Source organism: Chelmon rostratus, chromosome 14, assembly GCF_017976325.1.
Source record: "Chelmon rostratus isolate fCheRos1 chromosome 14, fCheRos1.pri, whole genome shotgun sequence".
NCBI lineage: Eukaryota > Metazoa > Chordata > Actinopteri > Chaetodontiformes > Chaetodontidae > Chelmon > Chelmon rostratus.
In genome coordinates this window covers 17,332,736-17,347,361 of record NC_055671.1, presented here as the reverse complement: position 1 = coordinate 17,347,361, position 14,626 = coordinate 17,332,736, and the positions used below count along the sequence as shown (strand labels likewise).

At 42.0% G+C, this 14,626-nt stretch overlaps 1 protein-coding gene across 3 annotated transcripts in view; it reads left to right on the top strand.

Annotated features, from left to right (window-relative positions):
- gabrg2 (gamma-aminobutyric acid type A receptor subunit gamma2) overlaps window positions 1-14,626 on the top strand; it is a 49,087-nt gene that overhangs the window by 15,592 nt on the left and 18,869 nt on the right. For all 3 annotated transcript variants that reach the window (XM_041951747.1, XM_041951746.1, XM_041951745.1), the window contains exons 4-6: window positions 2,317-2,537; window positions 4,196-4,278; window positions 6,788-6,925. In XM_041951747.1, the coding sequence (XP_041807681.1) occupies window positions 2,317-2,537; window positions 4,196-4,278; window positions 6,788-6,925 (442 nt within the window). The remainder of the gene's footprint in view (window positions 1-2,316; window positions 2,538-4,195; window positions 4,279-6,787; window positions 6,926-14,626) is intronic.

Genomic DNA, 14,626 nt, shown 5'->3' with positions numbered 1-14,626 from the left:
ACCTGTTCAAACTCTTTGTGGTTTGTTCAAATAAATATACCAATTTGTGGTTTTCCTTGGATGTGGTTTGTAGACAAGGTTTTTTTAGGCTTTTGATCATTTCTGTTTGCTGTTATAGTTGGAGCGACACATTCAAATTGTGTTCTGGTTGCTCTCTGCATGTATTTGTGATCACCAGCTGCAATGCTGTTTATTTTCTATAGACTTCTCTTCAACAAAAATGCTTTCTTTGTATTACTATTCCAGTAATCGGTATAAGGACAATGAAATAACCCTGCAGTCATGTGATGTGTAGCTTAACCTTGCTATAAACAACATGCCCCAATATATTACCATCCATTTTATAATTATCAGTGTTGGATCTTATTACTTTAAGATGTAAGAAGCTTATGGCTGCAAAGCCAAGTCGGTGTAGCATTTGTTATGTTACTCTCACTGATGCATGTCAGTTTCAGCCAATATGACTGGGAGAGCCGGTTATTTGCACAGTATCAGCTTCCAAAAATTAAAAGAACTGTTTTAAGTGTGCACAATAACACAGCACATGAGCTTTAAATTTGAAAACTGAGTAATGGTAATGGGATACATATATAGCTGTCATACTGCAGTGATGTCCAAAATAGGGCAGAACAGGTCATCTGATAGTGGAGAGGAAGAAGGATTGGAAAACCCTCGCATCAACGTGGCTTTACGTGTTGTTTTCTGGTGCACGTTCCCGTCAAGAACCCACTTCTGTTGTGATTCTGCAGAGCGGTCTGCTCTACATGATGGTGGTGGAGTTCCAGTTCACTTGGTCTTAGCTAAAACACCCACTCTCAATAACTGCAGTGAGGCTGGAGGAGAAGCATCGGTGGGATCGGTTAGAAAATGTGTTTGTGCTCTCATTAGGGAATCTGTGTGTGTGTGTGTGTGTGTGTGTGTGTGTGTGTGACGAAAGCATTCTGCTGACATGAAACGCTGACTGATTGCTTCACATTCATATGTAATGAGCGTGGCTGGGCCTGTGTGTTCACACTACGACATGACAAATGTGGTGAGGTGGGTAGATTTTTCCTAAGAGCATCTCAACATGAACACAATGTGACTTTTTTCTTCTTCTTCTTTTTTTTTTTAAATTAGGCTTCAGGAGTCGTAGAAATATCGCAAAGTTGCAACTCATGAGAGAGAGGAAGAAGAGATGGGACAGGCCGAGAGAAAGGCTTGAAGAAGAAAGAGAATCATAAATTGATGCTTTGTGGCCACTGGAGACGAGCAGTTCATAGCTGTTCTGAGATGCGTGCAGCGGTTTGAATTGAAATTATTCTGTGAAAGATCCCGCAGTGTATATAGGTTGAAGGGAGAGGGGGAAAAAAAAGAAGTTTATCCCACTCAGCAGGGCCCAGATGAAGATCCTCAGGCATTCAATCTTTCTCTCATCACTGGATTTGAACTGTCTGTCCTTTGTGGGAAAACGGATGCTGAAAGGATGGGAATGTTGCCTGGTGAAAATGTTATTTCTCAAATCTCGTTTAGGACTCTTTGGCGTGGATTTAGGCTTTATTGTTGGGCTAAGCTTTGTCAGGAAGTTAAAGCCTCTATGCCCTCTTGCACACAAATCCCCAGATTTTTTTTTCCTCTCCTGCTGTACTTCACTTTGAACCTCGGGGCTCAACCATTCCAAATAACAAAATAAATAAGAAAAACTGATAGCTCGCTCTCACTCACTGCCGCTCCTTTCCCTCTCACACCTTTTAGCTCTTCAGCTCTGCCCATGCCTCTATCGCCTGTGTTTTCATCCCTCGTGCGTATGTTCTAACACGGCTCTCGAAGCGGCTGAATAGGAGGCGGAGGGTTTTGTCAGGCTCAGGACAAAGTGCTGCCAAGGCGGCAGGTTATGAGGTTAGATAATACTTGAGCCAAACAAGGGGAATTATTAATTGCCCCGTTGAACATTTAATTTTCAGGTTGAGGGCGTCAAGATGGTCTTTTTCAGCAGCGCTCTTTAGTGGGGACAAAAGGACTTCTTGGCCTGAATAGACACCATCTACCATCTTGTCTGAGGGAGAATGTGCCTGCGAATGTGCTCCAGCGTTAAGTTTCCACTGGCATAGAAAAGTTCCCCTCAGACAGAAGAAACGGTGCTTTTGCAGCCCACATTTGGATTTGATCTCAATGCGTCTCACAGTTAAAAGCTACACATCGGTGACAGCGCTGGCTGCAAACAGTACGGTTTGCGAGGCTTTCCTGAGAAACGGGGACTTTTATCTCGTGTGTTACATAAAGCATTTGAAGTTAAACATAACAGTTCCAGTAAAGCTGTGTTTTGTCTGTCTTCAGGAATACACAATCGACATCTTTTTCGCTCAGACCTGGTACGACAGGAGGTTAAAATTCAACAGCACGATGAAGGTGCTGCGCCTCAACAGCAACATGGTCGGGAAGATCTGGATCCCGGACACTTTTTTCCGCAACTCCAAGAAGGCCGACGCCCACTGGATCACCACGCCCAACCGTATGCTTCGGATCTGGAACGATGGTCGGATACTCTACACCCTCAGGTAGCGCGCCACATGAGATATTAGTAATAGACCTGCTTTGGGTATTTCTCATTGATCCGAGACCCACCGCTTGATTGATTGTGTGACAGAATTATTCGACCTATCAGTTATCATTATCATTTTATCACATCGGAAGGTTAAATTGTCAGTCATCATTATCTCTGCCATAGTAGTCAGTTTTTCTGCTTGTGTGTCTAAACCAAAAGATTAAAGTGCTTTTAATTACAGATTCAATGGGGAAAAAAAGCACAAACGATTCATTCCAGCACTCTCAGCTGAATAAAGCAGAAAACAATGGATAACAATGAAAACACGTGGTAATTAGTCTTGTCTCAACAATTTGAGCATTAAAGGTGGACTAAGAACGAATAACATGTGTGCAGCATTTAATTTTGTATCTGTATTATTATCAATTTGCTACCACTGAGGCTCTCCCTGCCATCCACCACCAGCAGCCAGCAGAAGGTGTACTTGGAGTACGTAACAATTTACAGCCTCTCTGCATAAATGATTCATGGTGCGGATGATCCTGGACAGGCCCCGGGCAATTTTAAATTTCAGCATTTTAAATTTGACATTAATTAGCGTGGAGGAACTCTGTCCTCTGAATGAGGCAGGTCATTGTCAGTGATAGGGGAACACAGGGACTGCATTGTCTAAACTGATGCTTTTAGACACCCTTGCATTGAGTATATGGCTTAAAAGGGAGCACTTTAATTTCCATACAGGTTTTCATTGAGTTTGAGTTTCTTAAATGCTTGGGGAGATTTTTTTTTTTTTTTTGAATAATATAAATATAATGCTAATTATAAATATTGCTACATTATCTAATGACCCATTTTTGCCTGAAGAGCTTAAGGCTGGACAAATGCACAGTAGTGGCCAGGAATTTACTGCTCTGATTTACAAGACGATGTTTGCCTTTTAGCCCCCGCATTGTAGCTCAATAATAACACGGCTGCAGACTGTTTGTGAGTGTAAAACAAGAAACAACAAGAAACCGACAAGAAACATGTGAAGTGTGTAAAACAGGGGGATCAATTGAAGGGAAATATTAATTGTGCTTATTTTCATGTTTTTGCGCTCCATCATAAATACAGCGGACGGTTATATTGACACCACAATACATCATCAGTAATAATAAGAGAGAGAGTGAACTCTTCTGGACTCCATCACGCTGTGATGGATGTTCTGCTTTGCAGACCACTACCCCTCCACTTCATTAATTTGTTAAGGAACTCAGAATTTAACCAGTGGTTAATTAGGATGACCGCTGTGATTGGGAGGACAATGATACATGACAATGGCGAGTGCATGGATGGGTAAAGTCATTTAAGGTCTTTCTCTCATTAAGAGGAAGTTTAATGACTTTGCCTTCAAACTCCCTCAAGTGTGAAACGGAGAGACGGGTGTGTTGCTGTGAAAAAACATCAATTTAGTTTAGTGAAATTTTAATTAATAATTCCTTGTGTTAATACAGATAAGGGCAGGGGTTTAATGCTCACGTTTGCACACTCCCAAATGTAAACTATTGTGTTGTGATCGATTGGTATGTCATTTGAAACTATATTCAATTCATCAATTTGAATATATAGATATATATTATTTGTATTTTACTATCAAATATCTGTGTGCATCCAAATATTGTGTCTCTGCAGGTTGACCATCGATGCCGAGTGCCAGCTTAAACTGAACAACTTCCCAATGGATGAGCACTCATGTCCCCTGGAGTTTTCAAGCTGTAAGTCTGGCCATATGCTGATACCCTACTGTCTTACCCCGCCCTCTCTTCCTCTGCTTTATCTCAAACACACAGGCATGCACACACACACACGCACGCACACACACCCACACACATACACAGACTACACTATGGCCATATGAGCCTAACAAAGACATCATCATTTAAGGATAACTATACAACAGGAACAGGATCACACAGGGTCACAGGATGTGCAGAATATCTTGCTCTCTTTGCTGACCAAAACACTATCTAAGGGCTCTGTAATAGATTTAACAATGTGCATTTATGTGTTACAATGTTCTGTTTTGCGCATGAAAACTATATGTATACATCGGTATCAACTAAATTATAATACAGAGACTACAAAAGAGCAGAGGTGCACAAAGAATACAGAAATGAGCTTTTAGCTGTCTCTGGTAGAGTACATGTATTGTGCAAAGTCCCCGCTCAGTATACAAATGAAATGAAACTAAATCAACAAGTTCAAGGACAACAACATGGGAGATAACATCAATTCAAATAAAACACCTACATTCACACTGCTCCACGTCTATCAGAGGAGATCTCCATTGATTCAAAGGGATCAGCTTGTCTAGTTTAAGAGATTCTGCAGGTTGTTCCAGTTGGGTGGTGCACAGTATTTCAGAGCCAGTTTCCCCGTCTCAGTAAGAAGACGGTGATCCTCCAGGACCAAAAAGCGTTGGGACCTAGTACACTGTGAGCTTGAGTTATAGTTAAGAAGACATGACAGATACTCAGGTAGTTTGCCAAGACGTGCTTTTTTTGATAAACAGAGAGCAGTGCCGCTCTCTTCTGGCTGCTAACAACTGCCACCCAATCTTTTTTTCAGTAAAGGGATTTAATAATAGATGTCTCATTGCCAACTCGACCAGAGGCAAAGCACTGATTGATTTTCCTGCACTTTGTCAATACTGCTCTAAAAGACATTTCAAAAAGTGACACGAGTCCAAATGAGTCACCCCGCCCCCCGTGTGAGGAGCGTATGGGGGGTAAGCTATGCTAATGAGGCCACTATGGATCTACAGAGAGATGCACCATGGGATATTCTCGAGGGAGAATTCTTCCTAAATAACTCCAGAGCAACAAGAAAGAAAAAACCAGGGGGGCATCGGGCCTAAAAATGGAACAGAAGCCTTCATTTAAATTTGATGAAAGCCATGGATGTTTTCAGAACTTTGAAAATCGCTTGATGTACAGTACATGAGCTCAATCTCAGAGGCAGCAGGCGGAGCAGTGTGTGCAGCAATTCATCACGCGGCATATTTTTCTCAACACGTGCCACAAAGCAACAGCGGCATTGTAGAATTTCCAATGCAACCTCCTTCGCGCTGGTTGTGACTATGGCCAGAAGGATCAGATCACACTGTAACGAGGTGGAGAATGATAAGGCGTGTTGTTTCCGTTCAGCTCGGACTGCATGTTCATTTTAATATTTTAATGTCGACAACAACGAGACAGCTAGTTCCAAAGTGAAGTTGTGTTATTGAGCTCCAGGAGCATTGTTGTTCTAACTTCCCAAAAGGACACTGAATCAATCATTTGTCCTGGATGCATTGCCAGTGGAGCAGCAGACTGCCTGCCTGGATGTCTCTAATGTGGCAAGCGGGGCAGATCCTTCCATCCCCTGCTCCTCCGAGGTCCAGCATCACTGAATTTCTGAGAGCACTTTAGTCACAAAGCCATTTCAAGTTTGCACCGAGGAAGCTCTGCGTGCATTATTAAAGCCACTCCCTCGTCGGCCGCACACGGCTCATCACCAGACCGAAGACAACGCTCGACCCAAATCGAAAGAGAATTGGCCGAAGATGATTACATTCAGACTTTAGCACCTGTTTACATCCTGTCACCGGACAAGGAGCCCAACTCCAAACTGAACTCGCTATTCATTTTAAAAACGCTTTTTTTTTTCTCCCGAAATTTGAACACCAGATATAAATTCAATACTAACAAGTATGATCTGATTAGGAAAATGCATCTGCTCGTCTAAGTGAATCAGTGCCAGACAAGTAAGACTGTTATTGTGATTCTCACAACCGGAGAGCATCCTCTTGAGGTAATGAAATTACTGAAGACCAACTCGTAGCCGTCCATGGATCGATCTCGTAACGCTTGCTTTTACGTCAGCTCAGTGCTTCAGAAAGAGAACTTTCCTCCCCGCAGATGGACTGCGTATCTCGTCAACATGTTGTGCAGGAGTCTGTTATATAATGGTTGCTTCATGAAACAGTTTATTTGCAAGCCAGCTGACTTAGTGGGTATGGATTACTCTGAAATAAAACAGACTGTGCTCTGTGGTGTAGTCTTCAATTGAACGGCGCTGGAACACATTGTTTTATATAGCAGAGAGCTTATGGAAGGAGTCAAGTCTTAAGATATTTCCTGAAAGGGATGAATGTTAGTCTTTGAAAAACATTGTGTCATTTTTGCGCCGAGCTCCTCTCCTCAGTTTAACAAAGCTCCTTTAACTCTGTTCTCTCCTGTTCAGATGGCTACCCCAGGGAGGAGATTGTGTACAAGTGGAAGAGGAGCTCAGTTGAGGTTGGGGACATCCGCTCCTGGAGGCTCTACCAGTTCTCCTTCGTGGGCCTGAGAAACACCTCTGAGATCGTCAGGACCGTCTCAGGTAAGAAAACAATCAATTCTTTTTGCTAACAAGCCCCGTCTTTGTTATTCAGTGAAGGCTCACTGAACACACGTTCTGTGCAAGCGCCGTCCTGCTTTCGCCGGACGGTCGTGTGTGTCGGAAGCGATTTCTCGAACGTGTGACGGCTGCGGCGGAATAGCGATTCCACGGGTGCTGCACGGCACCACGTTCACGTCGGGCATGGTGCATTTAATCTGATGGAGGCAGGATGGTGCAGGCAGCTCACCCTAACGTGATGATATGGTGGAGTTTAATATCTGAATGTATGAGAGGCATTATTACTGCTATCAGGCGGAACCGTGCATGCCAGTGACTCTAAATATTTTATAAAATTAAGTCAATCTCTCTCTGACTCTCTCAAAATTGGTATTCGTTGTCCAGGTCTGATCTGTATACTGATCTGGTTTCTGTCTGTTGCTAGGGGTTACAACATGAACCAGTAGAGAAACAGGGACATGACTTGTAATGTTAATTTCCCACTGCCTCTAGTATAATCCATAAGGGGTACCTACTGTCCATATCATATCCTGTGGGATGGGCAGACGGGTGTACAGATTTTCATGGTGGGGCGGCACAGGTGGAGGAGCCGTGGATGTATTGTAGGAGCTGGATGACTGTTCCAAAATGGTGTCCCAGTCATTCATTCAGTGCATGCGCTGACATAACAGCTTGTCTGTGGCTTGTCCTGACTGTCTTTCCCACACACCAGTGACACTTTTAGCACTTTTTTGGCTTTTAATTTTATACCGCACATTGTGGTTCAAATTGTGACACTTAAGATGGCGTTCTGAATACGTGTGAAATCTTCTGCGTACCACAGCCTCTTCTGTCATTAAGAATGTGGATTTAACTCTTTCTGAGCCAGAACGCAACATAAGCTACAGTACACTTTGTGGCCGCTACTCACTAATCATAGAGATGCCTGTTAGAAGGTTTTTACAACCCTGATTCCAAACAAGTTGGGACGCTGTGCAAGAATAAAACAGAATGAAATAATTTGCTAATCCTTCTTGATGTATACTCAACTGCTAACAGTACAAAGGCAATATATTTAATGTCTGACCTCATCAGCTTCATTGATTTTTGTAAATATCTGCTTATTCTGAATTTGATGCAGCAACACGTTTCAAACAAGTTGGGACAAAAGCAACAAAAGACTGAGAAAGTTGTGGAACGCTCCAAAAATACCTGTTTGGAACATTCCACAGGTAAACAGGTTGATTGGTAACAGGTGATAGCATCATGATTGGGTATGAAAGGAGCACTCTGGAAAGGCTCAGTCGTTCACAAACGAGGATGGAGCGAGGTTCACCACTTTGTGAACACAACACAATTTCTGACACCTAACATGTTTGCATGTATTTCCATATTGCTTATTGGAACCTAAAATGGCAAAGAAGACACTGAAAAGTGGACTAATAATTATAATTGCATTTAATAATATAATAATCTGTTACATGTAGATCTCGTATTCTGCTCCATATTTTATTACATTCATTTTTTGATAGAATTATTATTAAGGATCATGGTCCAGAACAAAATGCACGGTGAGGATTTGTTATATATGTTATAATGTTTAAATTATACATTTAAAAAGCCTTTCTTTGTTAAATAGAATTGCTGTTTGCCAGTAAAACTTTGAAATATTGACTCTCTCATGTACATTAGTGAACCGTCCTTCATGGTACGCTGTAAGAAGGTTGGATGAGTTTAAAGAGTGCGGAGCCATTAAATAACACAGAGAAGGAAACTGTGCATCATTCACGCAGTGTTTTTATGACACGCTGGCTGGATTCCATTCAGAATGATGCAGGAATGTGAATGTTTGCTTGAGGGAAAAACAGCTGCTTTTCCTGGACAGTGTTGACATTTTAGAGAAGAGCCAAAACTGCATTTTCATGCATATGCTTTTGTCTGTTTATGTTTATATTCATGAGATGTCAGTAAGTAATATATGTAATGTTCTGCAAGGAAGCGTTTGTATTCTTTGCACTTGTCTGTGGTGTGAATGAAAGAGAGCCTGCCGCAGAGATTAACTTTGGCCAGAGGAGAGTTCATTCTCATTAGATCAGCTGCATTATCCAGAGGAAGTGACTGAACGTTTAAAATAAGGGTCTATTATACATGCACAAGCAAAAGATCCCCTCATAAATCCTACTGTTAAATGGCTTAGAAGGAAGCGCAGCCGCTTCAGCACTTATTTGGCCAAACTTGCAACTTTAGAAATGATTACAAAAAGAAAGGATGTCACACATCTCCCTAATAACACCAACATAAAGGTCGCAGTCTTTTCTTTTTCAGCTTCAACTCAAGCTCCTTTTTACGAGACATTCATCCTAGTCTATCTGTTATGTGGGTATTGATCAGGGAGAATGGATGTTTTTTGGCTGGACTCCATCTGTTTAGAATGTACTGCTGGCTGGAAGGCTACAGGAAGTAAAGTCATTGTATCAGACGTGTGGCAGCGGGGCCATTATTCTTGCTCATCATATACAGCTCAGTACGTCGAGTCAGTTAGAGCACTGTGTCCCTTTCACAATAAAAGCCCAGCCTGTCTTATGAGAAGCATGTACTGTAGCTAATTACATCGGGAAAGAAGTACTCCATAAAATTTTTAATGCATTTTTAAAATTGTATTTGTTTTTAAACACGAGTTCTGTTTCTGATGCAGGTGTAGTTTCACTGCATGAGTGTCCAGCTTCCTTTCAACGTATTGCCGGTTGGTAGCGGTGGAACCCATGAACAATGCCTTCCTATGATGAACAATTAAGTTGTGTTTGGAGTGTTTGTGGAGGGTGTTAATAGCTGCTATCCCTGTTAGGTAAGCCAGTGCTCTATAATCGTGACAAACAAAACTGTGAGCATGAGTCATCAGCGTTAACAGAAAACACTGTTTAGAAATGTTTGATCACGGTGCAATTTCGATGTAGTGACATAAATTAAAAATTGGCATTGGCCCCTTTCATGTACGTTATTGTTTTAAACATTTCAATAGAGTCATGTATTCAGCGGCGGACAGCAAATCAAACATTGCGTACACATGCAGCCACGGGAGTAACTGAATTCACCTGGTCGTTCTGCAGTTCAGTTCAACAGAGCGTCACTGCGACGCAATGCACACACACACCTATACACACACATTTGCAAGACCAAATGCTCAAACTACTGTGGTGCAAGTTGATTAAAAAAAGAGCTAAAAACTTGCATATAAATTTTCTGTTTTAATCAAAACATTTTTTCAAGTGACAACGTGAAAAGGCAATCTGCGTAGGAGGATGAGCTGTAGTGGAGAATCTGCAGCGTCCTCTGACTCGCTCTCTCTCTCTGATCTGGTTTGTTATTTCCACAAACAGCCATCTGCTCTTTTGTCAGAGCAGAGAACTTTGACTGTGGCTGAGAGACCTCTTGTCTCATTTTGCAGTCTGTTTGGGTATCTGACCTGCTTCAAGATTCATGAGCGCAACATCTGTCTGAAAAAGCAGTCAGTTAGGACTTTATAATTACCCAGTCATCTCAAGTACTCGCCATGCGGCAGGGAGTGCTCCTGAAAGGTGTGCTGGAAATGTAGCAATGTTCCTTAATACCCTGCATCATTATCAGCTCCGTTAGTGCAGTTTAAGTACAGCTAAACATCCTTGTCATGAACAGTTGTACTAGTGATTTGGACGTTTTATTTCTTTGATCACTCAGATGGTAAATCCACATTTTTGACAGTAGAATTCAGGTTGCTTTCAAACTGCAAAACCCTGATTCCAAAAAAACAGAATGCAGTCATTTACAAATGAGCTATGTTTACCGACAACAGTTTAACAAAGTGTTCCTGAGCCCATGTAGTAACATCCTTTATACAATCATGTGTTTACAAAGTGGTGAACCTCGCTCCATCCTGAGCCTTTCACATCCAATTATGATACTATCACCTGTTACCAATCAACCTGTTTACCTGTGGAATGATCCAAACAGGTGTTTTTGGAGCATTCCACAACTTTCCCAGTCTTTTGTTGCTTCTTTCCCAACTTGTTTGAAATACATTAAATTGAGAATAAGCAGATATCTACAAAAATCAATGAAGCTGATGAAGTCAAACATTCAATATATTGTCTTTGGACTGTATGCAGTTGAGTATGTCAAGAAGGATGAAGCAAATTATTTCATTCTGTTGAATTCCAAGTGTCCCAACGTGGAATTGAGGTTGTAACTGCATATTGACACTATCTACTCTTTCTGCTCTTCTTCTCTTTCATCCCCTAGTGCAAAGTGAAATATGCATTCAAATGCATAGAAATATGTTAGATTGCTAGCAAGTATTTTATTGATTGTTAAAATTTATTACGTCTAGTCCTATGATAGCTGAGTTTCCTTATTTTAGTCACGTTATGTGAAGCAATTCTGGCTGCATATTTGCATGAAAGGTGTCATACAAGCAGTACAACTATTAGGGTTTTTCTTTATAAGAAACACAAACACTATAATGATTTTTTTGTTGTTGTTGCTGTTTTATATTCACCGGGAGTGTAGCTTAAACACTGCTGCTTTGTTGAGCGATGCATTTTCCAATCTCGACTGAAGGTGTTGGTGACAGGAGCCTGTAGACTATAGAGCAATAAGTAGGGAGACTGTCCTTCAACCAGACGACCCTGAACTCAAACTCTCGTTTCAGCATCTGCTGGTGTGCACCACAATATGCTCTCCAACACGCTGAATCCCTGCCAGCAAAAGGGTTCTGTGTGTTTGACCTGCACAGAAGGTTATATTTAGTTACATGTTCTTAAAAAAAAACATTTTCACAGCATTGCAGTTCAAGCGCTGTGCTGCATCACCGTCAGTTAAACAGAGTTGAAATGGGTCAGGTGAGGCAACAGAGGGACGTATAATGGTAAGCTAAGCAGACAGGTGAATTGGCCTGATCCAGACAATGGTGACTGCAGCAAATAGTCAGAGGAAGAGATTCCCTCTCATTCTGTGAGACAAGCCAACCTCTCCCAGGCTCAACATGTCACAGTACAGCCATCCAGCATTATCTCATATTCAGAGTATCTCTTTAAAATACAGAACGATAAAAAAAGTGATGCAAGATTAAAGAACGATTGAGTGATATTGTAATGAAAGGGGGCTGGGGCGGTGACATGCCATCTGCTGCCCTGATGCAGTTGTGTTGTAGCTTTTTATAAAGGCTATGTCTGTTTTTATTTGTTGCCTCTTTCCTCCCTCAGCCAGTGTCCAAAGGCTTGGTCTCTTAACATGTCACTTCACATCAGGGCCGGCTGTACTGCCTGGAAGCCTATACCTGCTTCTACAAACACACACACACACACACATTTGCATGCACGCACACTATCTCAGGCCAAGAATTAAAAAGAAAAAAAAAACATTTACTGCTGCTTATGACAAGCAAGGACCTTTGAAAAGACACCAGTGGACAGAAAGAGAGGCGCTAGAAGAGATACAGAGGATCTGAATGCGGGACGGCCAAGGCGCTAACTAGGTACACAGCCAACGTTGCTGTTAACCTCAAAGTTAACCCCTCGATGACTGGGTTAAGCTCGACGCTGGGAGCTGTGTTCTCACCCATCTGCCACGCTGGAGTTCAGGGATGAACATCACAGTGCAGACGAGGACAGAGAGGAAAGAAAGAGAGAGCAGGGGGAAGAGGAGCAGCGGGAAAGGGATGGTAGTCGTGGCACTTCATCTGTCCTGCAAAGCGAAATTACTGAGCAGCATCCATGTTGCCAGTTGACAGAGGTCAAGTGTGTAAGGATGTGAAAAAATATGTGCATTTACTGTGTCTGAGGCTGTACTTTGGGAATTCTCAGCAACAACATAAGGAAGATTATATAAACATGTAGTCCCATTGGATTATTAGTAGGTTTTTTTTGCAAGCAAAGAGTCAGAAAGTTAGAATCACTGGTCACCGCATTTGCATTAACAGTTGTGTTAATACATTATATATGCAAGTGTTTGATAGAGAGGAGATAAAAGAAGATGGGAGGAGAACCAAGATGAATGAATGTTTCGTTTCATCAAGAAATGGGTGATTTATTCTTTTTGTCTGAGGCCGCTCGATAATGTAGCCAGTGTGGTGCATTTACATTAGCTATCAAATACTATCAAAGGGGTCCCTTTGCAGCTGTTAACCATCTTCCCAGCACATTAACGGAATAAATGAGTTTAAAAAAAGAAGAAGCATTGCTTCGATGGGCAAGAAGCTTTTTTTCAAGCATAAAAGGTCGATGCCATTTGCTTTCTTCCTTGTTTTGCAACCAGGCTCACTTTCCTGGGCAGTGAATCACGGGATGGATTCAGCAGGACGTGAGGTGGTTAATTTGCTGCGCTTTTAGCTGAGCACAAATGTGCGCTATGTGCATCAGCCAGTGGAACATATCTGTGCGTGTTCGACAGAATTCAGAGTGCTTTGGTCTGCGTCTGTGTCCATGAAATAATGCATGCTCCTATGTGTCCATTTGCTTGCATGCACATTTCAGTGTGTGCTCTCCACTGGATCTGGTCCTTTTTTTTTTATGTATTGAAAGCTATTCTTAGAGTGACCTTCCAAAAGCCATGGCGTGCAGCCCTGTTGTCTGTGTGCGGCCGCCTGTGTGATTCAGTTTGAGTGGAGAAAGCCCAGGGACACATCAGTGGCCCTCTCCCGATTACGGAGCTCCACGGTTTGCAGATGATTCTTTGATGGGGCGAATCTGGAGGCTTTGTGGATGAAAGGAAGTGACCCGGCGAGAGGAAACAGTCAACGAGACAAACACATGAACGCCCATGCGCGCAGTAAGCACAGTCATTCTCTGGCAAGCCAAAGGATTCCCCTTATAGCATGGCAGAGTGCATCGTTGTTCTATCTATAAGCCTTGGGTGCTGCGAATGGGGACCTCGACCATAATTTAATCCTTAACTACACTCCTACACACTCTCACATACAACTGGAATAGATACAGTTCTTCTGCAGCAACATAACAGGAGGTGAAGTATAGTGTCATCACGATACTAGAAACTGTAACTTTAAGAAAATACCTTGAAAAGTAGCAATATTCAACACCATTTTCGGTATCACAGTGAAAAAAATGACACAACTGAGGGCATAAAATTTTAGAGTTGGATTGAAAGAGAAATATAACATAAAATATGATGCATGTCTGTACAGCATCCAAGCTCATTTACTTTAGATCATAGTCAAAGTATTTTTCTATCAACTGAAATGCTGCAGTCCGAGATTCCTCAGGCGTGATAGCTCTGAGGGGGATTAGCTTAGCTTTGAGCATTACAAATGCATTACAAACACACTTTATAGAGGTCGACGTGCGTGTCCTTCAGATGCTTCGCTAAATTTGTTGTGCTAACACCTTTCGTTAGCATTGCTCTGTAGCATCACTTGCACATGAGCTCGCGAGAAAGTGCAGCTGGTGCCAATGAACCGACACTGCGGAAAAACGAGCATTGAAACAGTTTCAAGATATTCAGAATCGATATGTATCGGAAAAAAAAAACACTACTGAAGAATGAGATGGGGTCCTTAAATATTTCATGCCATAAGAGGGGTCTTTGCAGAGGAAAATCATTGGTTGTGAGTCCTTGGACAACATTTGAGTTTCGTGTCAGGAGAACGTAATGACTAGGGGGGTTTCATGGAGGCTGTGTTGCGTTATTATTGCACTGCCAAATAGAAATCCTGTT